This window comes from Euleptes europaea, chromosome 13 (assembly GCF_029931775.1).
Source record: "Euleptes europaea isolate rEulEur1 chromosome 13, rEulEur1.hap1, whole genome shotgun sequence".
NCBI classification, from domain to species: Eukaryota; Metazoa; Chordata; class Lepidosauria; order Squamata; family Sphaerodactylidae; genus Euleptes; species Euleptes europaea.
The window spans coordinates 36,238,047-36,252,289 of NC_079324.1; the positions used below are offsets into that span (position 1 = coordinate 36,238,047).

Consider the following 14,243-nt stretch of genomic DNA (forward strand, 5'->3'; position numbering starts at 1 on the left):
CAAAATCAGCTTGGCTTGTTGCTGGACGCTTGCGCAGAAAACGGCAAAAACGGAGGAAACGCCTTTCCGGATATGTAACAGCACTTTCGCCACAAGAGTGGCTTCTTCAGCCTGATTATAAATTACAAAATTGACTACGTAAAAAAGTATTTGGACTATCTAAGATTGTGCTAAAGCATAAATCTTACCTTTAGTATGATATCTAGCATGTAATTTCAAATTTCACTCTCCTGAATGGGCTGCTACTTCCTTGTTAATTGTTAATGAGGCAGGGTGTGAATAAGAAGGTTTTCCTACAAAGCCTCGTTTTCATTTTAAAGGAGCCTTTCATAAAAAACAAGATAGGTTGAACTCCTTATTAAGTCCATAAGGGGCAAGAGAATTAAAGAGAAATATTAAATGCTTCTCATGTTGTAAAAGCACTTTCTGCACGTCATTGACATTGTGTGGATGATCTTTATATACCCACAGAACGAAAAATCTTAAATCGTTCTCGCTATGCTATTTTTCTATGAAGCGGCTAGTTAATGGTGCCTCTAGATTACGGGCACGTATGCGCGAGCGGTGTTCTCCAATACGGAGACGCACCTGTCTCACGGTGCTGCCAATGTACAAAAGAGAACAACTGCAGGTTACCGTGTAAATTACTCTACTGGTGCCACAATTGGAAAAATGTCATAGTGTAAACCGAAAATTAGAAGAGCTAGATCTAAATTCTTTGACAGGAAGACTATAAGGACAGACTGAGCAGCCTTTGCATTTAAAATGCCCTACCACATAATTTCTGCTAGATGATCTCAACAAATCAGAGTGCACAAGTTTATCTTTAAGAGAACTAGTGTGACGCAATCCAAACAAAGGAAAATCCTTACAACCTGGAATTGAGTTAAGAATGTGTCAATGCTTTCTTATACACTGTTGAATCACGTTAGAATGGCGACTATAAGTTAATGAGCAAAATACTTTGGACGTGGTAGCATTCTGTTTCTTTTGAAAAAGTGATTGTCTTTCCTTGTCTTTCCTTGCTGGCTACGCGATTATATGCTTCTGTAAGTGTTTTCTCAGGATATCCTCTTTTTGTTAATGTTGCTCCTAATCGCAAGGCAGAATGGTAATCATTCTCGTGAGTGGCATTTCTTTTCAATCTGAGTAACTGGCTAAATGGTAAGCTATCCTTCAAATGTCTAGGATGGTTCGATAGATAATGTAAACCAGTGTCTTTCGCCAATGCTTTTCTATATGGTCTTACTCCCAACATACGGTTTTGCTGAACAAAAATATCTAAGTCCAAGAAGGGAAGGTTGTTAGGATGACAGCTGCCTGTAAATTGAAGGTGTATATTCTGTGCGTTAATCCATAGAGCAAACTTATTAAAGGAATCCTCAGAATCAAAAATAAACAGGATTTTCAAAATGAATCATGTAAAGATTCGCTATAGAGGGGGCACAAGCCGCCCCCATCGCTACTCCTTTAATTTGAAGGAAGAAATTTGATTCAAAATGAAAAAAATTGTTCTCAAAAATAAGGTCTGCTATTTCTAATAAGAAATAAGAAATGAGTGGGTGGAGATTGATTACTACGAGTATCTAACAAATCAGCAATGATATTTCTAGCTTCTTCTAAGCACACATTAGTGTACAGAGCTGTAACGTCAAGGGAAGCAAGAACTGCCTGTGGAGGCATGCTGAGTTCTTCTACAAGTTGAATGAGGTCTTGCGAATCTAAAATAAAAGGAGTAGCCGACATGAATGGTTGTAGAAAAAAATCAAGAAATTTTGTAAGTGGTTCTATTAAAGATCCCCGGGAAGATACAATAGGGCGCCCAGGAGAAGTTGTACAATTTTTTTATGTATTTTGGGCAACGTATAGAATACTGGTATTTTTGGATGGGAAACTAACAAGAATTCTGCAGTTTTGCTGTCAATATACCCAAGTTGAAGACCTTCTTGCACTACTGTACGTATAAGTTTTGAAACTTTTGAAGATGGATTATTAGGTAGCCGTTGATAGAAATTGACATCGGAAAGTTGTCTCATGTTTTCTGCTCTATATGATTCCGTACTCATTACCACTATCGCCCCTCCCTTATCCGCTGGATGAATCGAAATATCCGGGTCATTAGATAAATCGTTAAGAACTTGCCTCTGTGCAGCTGTAAGGTTAGCTTTTTGCTGCCATTAGTGTTTTTCAATTTTTTCCACATCTTGTGTCACTAACAATTGAAAAGTGTCAATCAAATAATTATTAGAATTAGGATTGAAAGTAGATTTAGCTTTAAAGGGATAAATGTTTTCAGGGCTAGTGGTAGTCTCCTTAAAAAATCCTTTAGTTTTATTGCACGAAACAACTTGAATAGTTCAATTCTTGTTTGAAACGCAGAATAGGGCACAGTGGGAACAAAGCCTAATCCTAAATTTAACACCTCAATTTCTTCTACAGATAACTGCCTAGAAGACAGCTATGTAATAACAGAGACATTCCTAGGGAAGGGAAGAAGACTCATGCTAGATACAAAAGTGTACTTGTGGCCCCCTGTCCCTGAGCAACTGTTTTGAGACATTGCCCCAGTGAGACTTTGCCCTGATGTAAGCCAATCACTCTTGGAAGCTTCATTGCCACAAGGGCAATACCATAGAAATACTCATGGGAACCAATTGCTCAATTAGCCCTTTCATGAGTTCTTCAATGCGCTGAAAGTTTTTTTCTTTCTAACTTGGACATGTCAGAGCTTAGGGCAGGTAATGATGCTTATTTTAGGCTGCTTTTCAGTTGCATATTCCCCAACAGCTTGCAAGAATTAAAAAACCCCAAACGATATTTATATTATTCCTCAGGGAAGGGATTCTTAACTGAGCTGAAACCTGAAATGGTGTGTGTGTGTGTGTTGGTGGGTGGCCACCTGTCTGTTTCCTGCCTCCCTCTGATAGTCTTGGCAATTGCAGTTGGAAGCTGGAAGGAGGAAGAAGCTCTCTACCTGAGCCAGGTGTAGGTATGATGGAGCGGGTGCCTCCTTCACTCCACCTGACATTGTGCTGGGATTTGTCAGTATTTTATTCAGGACTGCTGTTGGGCACCATAATGTCTTTGTTTGGCTGCTCGTGGCTTCCTTTGCAAATGTAACTAGATTTTTATTCCATTTTCATTATTGCCACACTTGCTTACACAGGTCATTAGAAGAATTGCCTTACAGTTCCCGTTCCATTGATTTGGACTGTACCAGTTGTCTTCTCATATCAGAGCAAACTCTTGTTCTTGCAGGAAATAGTAAAAAAAAAATTCATACTTTTTTGTCATTCTGTTCTTTGTAGCCATGTGCGCTAATCAGAAAAGCTACATAAAGTTTTATATGGCCATCATGTACAACACTAAATTATCTTGTACTGTGTCCATTAATTAAAGGAAAGTTGTGCAAGGCATTGGTTTTATTGGCGTTTTCAGTACTGTTTCAAGATGGATGTTTTACAGGCAGACATTTACCTTGAAAATAACACATGAGCATCCTCTCGAGGTGGCAATTGGCTCCTCCCCTGGAGCACACAGTAAAGTGTTCAAATGGCTGTCCCCTATTGGTGGTAGTCCTGTACTATGGAGATGCAGCAAAGTTTGAGTATCATTGGGAAATTATATAAGGTTGGCTGTCGCAGTCAAAGTATGTAAATATATATTTGGAAATTTTGATGCTGCTTCTTCAGACTTGCTCAAGGCGGCTCACAACTAAAACATTAAATAAAAAACAAAGTCAATAAAATAAGCCAAGCCAATGGAATAAATAAAAAATCAGATCAGTAAAAACAAGTCAAACTATTAAAAAGACAGCATAAACAAAGCAGTCTAAAATGTTAGTAAAAACAAGCCTCAGGCTAGGAGCAGATCATAAAACAAATGAAATAGAAAGCTCATAATTAAAAGCCTGGATGAGGAGAAATATTTTGCTCTGGCAATTACTACTAGAGGTCTGGAGATCTCTCCCATCCAAGTTAATGCGACTGGTCAGATCTCAACGGCCCATCCACTATTAATTAATTAATTTTGGGGTTTATATCCTGCTCTATCTTGGCCAGAGCCGGGCTCAGAGCAGCATACATCATAAAAACAATATATTACATTAAAATTCCTAATTCTGCTGGTACATATTAAATAAATAAAAAATTTTAAATCCACAGTTCAAAGCTGATTCTAAAATCTAATGACATCCATTCTATTGACACAAAGGTCAGCAGCCAGCCTAGTGGAGAGGTGTTCGGGAACACCAATGCCAGATTAGAGAAAGCAAATAAGGGAGGGATATAGCTGCCCTCTACCATAGGCCTGGCAGAACATCTCCATCTTATAGGCTGTGCAGAACTGTGCTAGATCCTGCAGGGCCCAGGTCTCACTAGACAGAGAGTTCGACCAGGCCAGGGCCAGAGCCGAAAAAGCCCTGGCCCTGGTTGATTACAGCCAAATACTTCTCAGGCTGGGGACTACCAGCAAGTTCTTTGCTGAGCATAACACTCTTTGGGGGGCATACCAGGAGAGACGGTCCTGCAGATATGAGGGCCCCAGACCGTTTAGGGCTTTGAAGGTTAATACCAACACCTTGAACCTGATCCGGTACTCCATCTGGAGCCAGTGCCGCTGACGGAGCACTAGTTGGATATGTGGTCTCAGTGGGGTCCCTGTAAGGACCATCGCTGCCACATTCTGGACCAGCTGGATCCTCCAGAGCAGCCCCACATAAAGAGAGTTGTAGTAGTCTAGCCTGGAGGTGGCCGTTGCATGGATCACTGTGGCTTGGTCAGATCAAGACAGGTATGGCACAGTCTTTGATTGATTCGATTTCAGCGAACTCTGTTTCAACCATTTTGTCATGGCATCCAGAGGTTGCCAAGCTTGATATTTTCCAAAAATAATATAAATGGTTATTGCTGCTCAGGTTAATATGTTTTATTGTATTCATTTATTTAGATTTAGATTTTTATCCTGCCTTCTATCCCAGCCGAAGCCGGGTAACTAACATCAATGATATATCATAAAAATACATTCAATACAATGCATTCAATATTAATTTTATTAATTAATTTTAAACCAGTAATTACAGATTAAAAACAACATCAATGGTGCTTGATTTTGACTAACAGGACTGAGTAAAGACTGAGTCGAGCAGAGTTTCAAAGTCCAAAACGGGCTCCAGCTAACCTGGCCCACGCAGAGTCAAGAGGTGTCCTAAAGTTAGATATAATCCAGACAAAGGGAGAAACTAGAATGAAAGATCTTTTCTTTACGTCCAACAACCCTTGTTGGTATGTGTCACAGCTGTCCCTGCCATAGTGCAGTAACACAACTAAGCTCCACCTGGGTTTGGTACCAGAAATTCCCCCTACTGCCCAACGGATGTCCTGCTGCTGCACTGCGTGATGATGCCAAGGTGACAGTGGCAGCCACCCCACCCTGCTTCCTTCTGTCCCCATACCTGGCTTGCTTCTCTTATGGCGGTCCCCTTGGAGAGAGTGGTTAAGTCCATGCACCCAACTGATTGCTTCCCTCCCTGTCATTACCTCTGGAGTAGCAGCACACAGACATATCATAAGGCCCAATTGTCCCATCCTTAAGACCAGCCCTGGGAAGAGGTGGTCCTAAAGAAGTCCACTATGGAAAAATAGCCATACGGGCTTCTGTGGAAAAACAGCAAGTAAGTATGTGAAGATTCAAACACAGGAGCCGGAGAAACACACTGTGTGTGTGTGTGTGTGCGATGATCCAAACTGCAAGGATGCAGATTCGAGCAAAATAAACATGTAAACATCCAAATCGAAAGGAATATGATAAAGTCAGCAAAGTCCAGCAAGAGTGTGGTCAAGAGAACGTGGCGAGGAAATACAGCAAGAACATGAATTCTGGATATTTCCACGTTTCGGACACTTCTTCAGCTTGCAAATTTCAAATATTGATGCTTGCCTTTACACATTACTATCATGATGTATCGGCTTCTAAAGAAGAATGACAAAATATAACATGTATAAAAATGACATATACAAAACTGAACTTGCTACAGTCTAATCACTATAAGTATAATTGTAACACTGCAAATAACTCGCACAATTATTGCCTACCTGGACCAATAGGTGAATGCTCCTAAGAGACCTCAGTGGGTTCACGGAAGCTTCTCGAAGGCACATAACTCTCAGCCCCGCACGGAGCCTAAAAGCTATTACAGCCGTTCCAGGTGTGTGCTAATACCCACTACTGGCTACACATAACAAGACAGATCGAATTCAGTATTAAGTCCCCACGATGCCAAGGTTTTGAACATGAACATGAACTTCATTTCATGTTCGATGAGGATCTTATGCACATCCTTCTCTTGAAATGAATGTGGACTGTACTGCCACAAAACAAAACAAAAACATGTTGTTCTCCCCATGTCCTTTGTCTAAATAATGTTCAACTAAAGGTGCTCCGCACACTCGAGCACGGATGCGAGACCTGTGTTCCCCAATTCGAATCCGCACTGCTCTCATGGTGCTCCCTATAGACATCTTGCCATAGGGGCACAAAATTGCATACACCACCTATCTCGAGGCACAGTTTGTGAATTGCTTAAGTGCAAATTTAAATCCAGTTGATGTTGCCCCATGATCTTTAACTGGTACGCTCAGCGGGCAGACAGAACATATGTTGCATTTATGATGGCCAGACACATTAATGGGAGGTGGTGGCCTATATGCATCAGATCTTACTAAGAAATCTCTAAAAGATCTGATTCTCCTAAGGCCAAAGATGGGGAAGTTATTGCAGCCTGGCAAATGTTGAATTAAATGCCAGTGATGTTTGATGATTTTCTTCACCTCATATGTGCGAGAATAAACTGTAAAGAGGAATAAATTGCATTTGCCTGCTGTTTAACTTGCCCGTTAACTCTGTAGTAGAATATCACGATTAAGCCCTGATGCTCTGTTCATGGTGTTATGTAAGACTGCATCCAAGTAGCCTTTCTTCCTCAGTGAACTAATAAAGACTGTTGGCTGCTATTTGAAAATCCTTCTCTTTTGTAGCTTTCCTCTTCAATCTTAACAAATGACTAAAAGGTAAATTTCTTCTTAGGTGTACAGGATGAAACGAAGAAAAATGCAATTTCTGCATTTCTGTTAGTTGCCTTTTTATAAGGCTTCACTGCTATAGTATTTTGTACAGTTCTATATAGCTCAACATTCAAAAATGGTAGAGAGGTGGGATCACTATGCCCTGTAAACATCAAATTGTTATCTAATGTATTAATCCGGTAATGAACTGTTGAAAATAATATTGTGTATCAAAAATGAAGAACAAATCATCAGTGAATCTTTTGTAAAACTTAATGTGCTGTGAAAAAGGATTATCAGAAAATAAATATCTAGAACCAAACTCAATCATGTAAATGTTTGCGATGGACGGTGTACAGGCGGCACCCATGGACACACCTTTCACCTGCAGAAAAAAAAAAGTCTAAATATCCGAAAAAATTCTGTTCTAAAATATCAATTATTTCTAGAAGAAAATGCATAGGTGGCTTAGGGTCAGTACGTGACCTCAATTTATCCTCTATTATATTGTGGGCTGATGTTAAAGGGATATTACTGTATAATGCCGTGACATCTAGTGTAGCAATGACCCCTTCAGATGGAAAGCTGATCTGTTCTACTTGTCTGATGATTTCTCTGGTGTCTGCCACGAATGAGTCAGTCTTTACAGTAAAGGGCTGTAAAAAGAAATCAATGTATTTAGCTAGGGGCTTGAGTAAAGAGATGTCAGCAGCTGCTGGTTTGCTCTTAGACTCCATGCTGCTCCTCCAAGCGTGAGCAGCAAGCAGTGTGTTTCATGATCGTTGGGCTTGGAGGAGGAGTTCTGGGCGCACTCAGGCTTGACGCTGCCTTCTCCTCCAACCCCGAAAAGCATGCTGAGGAGCACTGGCTGGTGTCTGGGCTCACCCTAAAATACTGGACATTTAAATGTATTCTTAAAAATCAATTTTCCAGGGGACACTTTGCAACCCTACAGACTGTGGGGGAGGGAGAGAAGCATTTACCTCCTCTCTTTAGCTCCAACTATGCTCCACAGATTGGGCAAGGGAACACACCAGCCTGTAAGGCTATAGGAGAGGGTGATGTTCAACCTTTAGCCTGCCTCCTATAGCAGCACAAATGCTGATTGGTGGGGCCCAGCACATTTGGGGGAGGGGGCTTGCCCTTGCAGGCCCCCACTGTAGATATAGGCCTGCATCTACACAAAGGCATTTTTGAGCTGGGTGATTGGAGTTGGCATGATTCAGTGGATAGAGCTTGTTAAAAGGAATCTATCATGCTCTTGTTGGCTAGTGTTATATTGAAGTTTTGTAAAGGCTTCTTTGGATTTTTTGGTTTTTGTTCTGCATCTGTGAATAGAAATTGAATCTCCTGGCCAAAGCAATGAATCTACATTCATGATAGTTGAATCTCTCCCTACAGGAATGGGGTTGGAGTAGCTGTGGCTGTGTGGTAGAGTATATGCTTTGTGTTCAGAAGGTCCTGGGTTCAGTCTGAGACATCTCCACTTACAGGGTCTGGGAAAGCAGAGGTTGGGAATGGCCCTGAACTGCTGCCCAACAGGGTAGAAAGTACTGGGCATGGACTGGGCATGGACTGATGAGAGCCATCGTGGTGTAGCGGTTAAGAGTGGGTTTGATTCCCCACCCCTCCACATGAAGTCTGGTGGGTGACCTTGGGCCAGTCAGAGTTCTCTCAGAACTCTCTCAGCCCACGCTGAGGCAGTCAGTGGCAAACCATCTCTGAACATCTCTTGCCTAGAAAACCTTATGAGGTTCCATAAGTCAGCTGTGATTTGATGGCGCACATGCTCACACACAATGCCACTTATTGCTGTTGCCAACATGGCTTCCCTGCTGGAATCTACTTTTCTTCTTTTTGGGGAGGGGCTGTGGCTTAGTGGTAGAGCATCTGCTTGGCATGCAGAAGATCCCAGGTTCAATCCCCAGCATCTCCAGTTAAAGGGGCTAGGCAAGTAGGTGATGTGAAAGACCTCTGCCTGAGACCCTGGAGAGCCGCTGCCAGTTTGAATAGACAATACTGACTTCGATGGACCAAGGGTTTGATTCAGTATAAGGCAGCTTCATGTGTGTGTTCATGTGTTCTGTTATGCCTTTTGCTATGCCTGCCAACATGGTGGTGGTCAGGATGTAGAGGATGGTGCATGGCTTAAAATGCTTGGCACTCAAGAAACTCTTAAGTTTCAGTGTGTGATTCTGTTCCAATTTAATAGGCCAACTGCAGCACAGGCAAGGAGCCGGTACTATGAAGTATGGGCAGAGCCTTTAATCTTAAGTGATTTAATTTGTGATGCCGGCAGTGTGTGTTACAGAGCCTTTACTGCTGGGTTTCTAATCTCCATTCAGATATAATGCAAGCAGGGGGAAAAGAAATGAAACATTATGACTTCAAACTTTAATACATTTTTTAAATATTTCGTGTGCATACTCTCCCTGCATGCTGCATCCGCTTCTCATATCCCACACAGACAGAGCTGAAAGCTCTTATGCCAGACATGGTTAGTGACCTATGAACTGTGGAGCTTTGTGCTGCTTCTTTGTCCCCCTGTTTTTAGTGCCCAGGAGAGCTGCAAGCCCAAGTGCAGGGAGTGTATTTAGCATTAAAAAGGATTCATACCTGCCTGTCACGGTAGCCTCTTCTGTTTAATATGTTCACTTACATGCTTGCAGACAAAATCAGTTAGCATTTTTTATCTGAGCAGGAGAATCAGGCATGGTTCTGGGTACAAAGACCTTCCTGGGGGCTTCTGAGGGGTTTCATTCATTGCATGCATGCACTCTAGAGCCATCCTGCTGAGCCAAGCTTAGATGTAGCCGCATGTCCGGTCTGGCTAAAGGCAAAATGTGATGCGGAGGGGAGGGGGCGTGGCTCAGTGGTAGAGCATCTGCTTGGCATGCAGAAGGTCTCAGGTTCAATCCCTGGCATCTCCAGTTAAAGGGACTAAGCAAGTAGGTGATGTGAAAGACTTCTACCTGAGACCCTGGAGAGCTGCTGCCGGTCTGAGCAGACAATACTGACTTTGATGGACCAAGGGTCTGATTCAGTATAAGGCAGCTTCATGTGTTCATGTGTGTTCATGTGATGTACCTTTTTGAACTGGTAATGATGTGCAACATGGTGGCCCAGCACCAGGAGATCAGCTGCAGTGGGACAATGGACATCTCTGTAACCTAGGCTGACTAGGGGGCAAAAAAGTCTTGAATATATTAACCATGGTGTAGTGTACTTTCTGTTGGGAATAGTCATGTGTGTTGAAGGTTGCAGGTGGAAAAGTCCAAGGTTGGCTTGCACGGAAGCTGAGTATTAACAATGGGCCAGGCAGAGAGGCCTCCATTCCATCTTCTCATTAGCCCCTTGCCTGTGACCTGCCATTAACTTGGTTTCCGTGGAAGACACACCTTGATATTTTGAACAATTTATCACTCCATTTGTGTATTTTTCAGAATAAAGTTAGTTGACCCCTACTTTGTTGTTGTTTTTTGTTTCCACAGAAGCCTTTGAGATTGTCGTCCGACATGCAAGGAACTATACAAATACTATGTTCAGAAATTCTTACCGCAACATGGCTGCCAAGGCTTCTAAATTTGTGGGAGAATTTTTTACTGACATCTCTCTGTACATCTTGGGCTCAGACATTAATGTCAATGACATGATAAATGAGTTCTTTGACAGCTTGTTCCCTTTAGTCTATCCAGACCTAGTTAACCCAGGCTTCCCTGATCCTTCACTGGAAATGACTGAGTGCCTCCGGCTAGCAAGGCGAGACCTGAAGGTGTTTGGAAACTTTCCCAAGGTCATGATGACACAAGTGTCGAAGTCTCTGCAAGTGACACGAGTCTTCCTTCAGGCACTCAACCTTGGTATCGAGGTGGTCAACACCACCGACCATTTGAAATTCAGCAAGGACTGTGGGCGGGCTCTTCTGAAAATGTGGTACTGCCCTCACTGCCAGGACCTCATGATGGCCAAGCCATGTGCTGGATTCTGCAATGTTGTCTTGCAAGGGTGCCTTGCCAGTGTGGCAGAGATAGACAGTTACTGGCGGGAATATCTCCGGTCTTTGGAAGGACTGACGAAAGGCATGCGGGGCGTCTATGACATGGAGCATGTGCTTCTCAACCTCTTCTCCTTGATACGGGACTCAATTATGTTCATGCAGAAGAATGCAGAGAAGCTGGCTGCAACGGTGAGTCCTGCTATGGTGTCTGTAGATCCCCTTGAACATTTTTTTCCTTGAGGGTTGGGTATATGTGTAAATGAGATTCCAGGGAACAAGGGAAAATGCTACTTCAAAATGGAAAGAAAAAAGCAATTTGTGTGTCAAGCAGTTCCATGTGGAATCTTACCGAATGCAGAATATTTATTCTCTGAATTGTTGCTACATCATTTCAGAAAGCCCTAAGCTTGCTGTGATAACTTGGGTAACTTTGAAGGGAAGGAATGGATATAGTAATGCATGAGCAAGAGGGTCCCTGTTTTGCTTACATCAGATTTCCCCAGAAGTGAAGAGCAGGAAAGAGGAGCACAAGACCAGCAACCAAACTCTACCAGAAGGTGGTTCCTTAGGCAAGGGTGGTGTGTCCTGCATTTGAGGGGGTCTTTGGTGCAAATAGCTGCAGGGTAGGGCTCTGGTATATAGTGTTCCTCTTCCTGTGTTGTATTTTCCTGTCCTGCTGCCTTCAGCCAAGAGGAAAAGTGAAGTATAAATATTTTAATAAATAAATTACATGTTATTTTTAATTTGCCGCCCTTCAGAATGCTCCTGTCTTTCTAGGAGTTCTTTAGAATAGTTCCATGATACTGTATCAGAACTGATTATCTGTGCAGATATTTTCTTCTCCCCTGGGGCTGTCCCAGGAGTCAGAATATGACTGGTTCCTGGCATGAACGTGACTTGCTCTCTTAAACTGCTGATGGTCACTAGTTCAGAGACACATTTTCATCCTAGAATAATTCAGGGGCGCTCTTGGAAGCAGCATCGCACAGGAATTTTAGTATGAACAGAATTTAACAGATTCTTGGCTGAATGTTCAGCAGTCTACTCTGGGTTATAGTGGGCCCTCAACGTTGCATGATTAAATAACATGGTTAGCCACATTGTGGGATAGTTCTTGGTTCTGTACCTTCAAAAGCTAATTCCGGTTGCAGCAATGCAAGGTTAGGTGTGGTAGTTGCCCTTGGAGGAAGTGTTACTGCTCAGTGGTAGAACATTCAGAAGACTCCTGCTTCAACTTCACACATTTACAATTTAAAAAAAAGAGTAGCAAAACTAGAAAATCAGTTTCCTAGGATTTTGGAGAGCTATGGCAAATTGGAATTCACACTATCGATCCAGGTGGACCAATGGTTCAACTTGGTACAAATCATTTTGAAATGTCCAAAAGGATATTGGGAGGGATAGTAGCTTGGTGGTAAAGCCAGTACACAAAGTCCCGGCTACTGTCCATAGGTTTTACCCCACACTTGTACCCTTTTAAGAGAGCCCTTATAGGAAATACTGAGCTAGATGGACCCGTGGTCTGGCATTGGTAGAAGACAGCTTGACAAGCAACTGCAGGGTCCTTTGGATGGCTGTTTTGCAAAGAGGAGTAGAGAAAATTTCACTCTTAGTTGAAACAAAATGAAGCTGTAAAGGGGGATGAAGTATTTCTACCTTACAATAGCTCTCTAATTGCAAAGTATTAGCTGCCAGAGAGGGAGAAAAAGGGCAGAAGATTTTAAGCAAATGACTTTTCTGTTCTGGGATTAATAACTCGTGAACAATTTACTGGTACATTAAAGGTAAACAAAGATCCAAATGGGTAACCAGAGGAGACTCTTGATTAAGACATTTGCAATGAAAAAGGGTATTGTGTTGCATTTAAGTTATCTCTCCTAGTACAAATATCGCCGAAGGGTATGAGAGCCCCCTAGTAACTATCAGAATAGGCAATTGAAGGTTAGCAGGTTTAGGCTTGTGGGGGAATCACCGTAATTAAAGACTTCTCAGTTGATCAATTTGAGCTTGTACTATCGGTCTAAATCTACGTATGACAAAAAGTAACTTCTTCGGATAGTAAATGATTGATGTATATTCTCAGTTGTCACAATCTGAGAAAGTACATTTCCCTTTTGTGTCCAAGAGGAATCATTTTCCCATTCTAAGATGGCAGCTGCCATCTGTTTTTTGTTTTAATAAATGCTTAAATTAAAAGCAGTCTTCCAAAAGGAGGGTTAACTGATTGATCAGAAGCATCTCTTTTTAACCACTTAGCGTAGCAAATAAATCATGTCTGTGTTGCAGCCTTTTAAAAAGAATTGTTGGCTTACATGCTGTCTAAAGTTCAGAGGTTTCAGGACAGGGGAAGTCCCAAGTTCCAGTCACGCTTTGCCATGAACTTCACATTAGTGACCTTAAGTCACTTGGCTATTTCTCAGCCTAACCTACATCACAGACTGGTTCGGGGGATAAAATGGCAACAGGGAGAAATGAAACTTAATCCTGACAAGACAGAGAGTTACTGGGAAGGCAGACTAGGAATTTGAGATCTCTCTGGTCTTGGATGGTGTTATACCCTTGTTGAAGATCCAGGTTCGCAGTTTGGCAGTGCTACTTGACACAACAGTCACCTTAAAAACCCAGACAGCTATGGTGGTTCAGAGTGCTTTTGCCCAGCTTTGGCTGGTGCACCAGCTGCACTTGTTACTGGTTCAGTCGGATCTAACAGCAGTGATCTATGCTTTAACTACGTCGAGACTGGACTACTGCAATGTGCTCTATTTGGGGCTACCCTTGAAGAGTGTTCAGAAGCTGCAGCTAGTGTAGAGATCAGTGACTGGACTACTGGTCAGGGTTGGCTTATTGGGAAACATGTGATCCTGATATTACAGCAATTACAGTGGCTACCAATCAGCTCCCGAGCCCAATTCAAAGTGCTGGTTTTGACCTTTAAAGCCTTACATGGCTTGGGACGGGTATCTGAAGGACCATCTTCTCCCATATGTTCCTGCCTGGGAATTAAGTTCACAGGGACTGTCCCATCTATTAAAGATGCTTGTGTGGTGGGTATATGAGAGGGGGCCTTTTTAGTGGCAGCCCCATGGTTATGGAACAACCTCCCTAGGGGTGCCTGGCCCCCTCACATTCGGTCCTCAGTAGGCAGTTGAGGATGGTTTTATTCAGGAGTGCATTTGATTAACTTG

General features: G+C 42.4%; 1 protein-coding gene across 1 annotated transcript in view; it reads left to right on the forward strand.

Annotated features, from left to right (window-relative positions):
• Positions 1 to 14,243, forward strand: part of GPC3 (glypican 3) — a 299,948-nt gene that overhangs the window by 196,005 nt on the left and 89,700 nt on the right. The window contains exon 3 of the mRNA XM_056859209.1: positions 10,553 to 11,247. Coding sequence (XP_056715187.1) covers positions 10,553 to 11,247 — 695 coding nt within the window. The remainder of the gene's footprint in view (positions 1 to 10,552; positions 11,248 to 14,243) is intronic.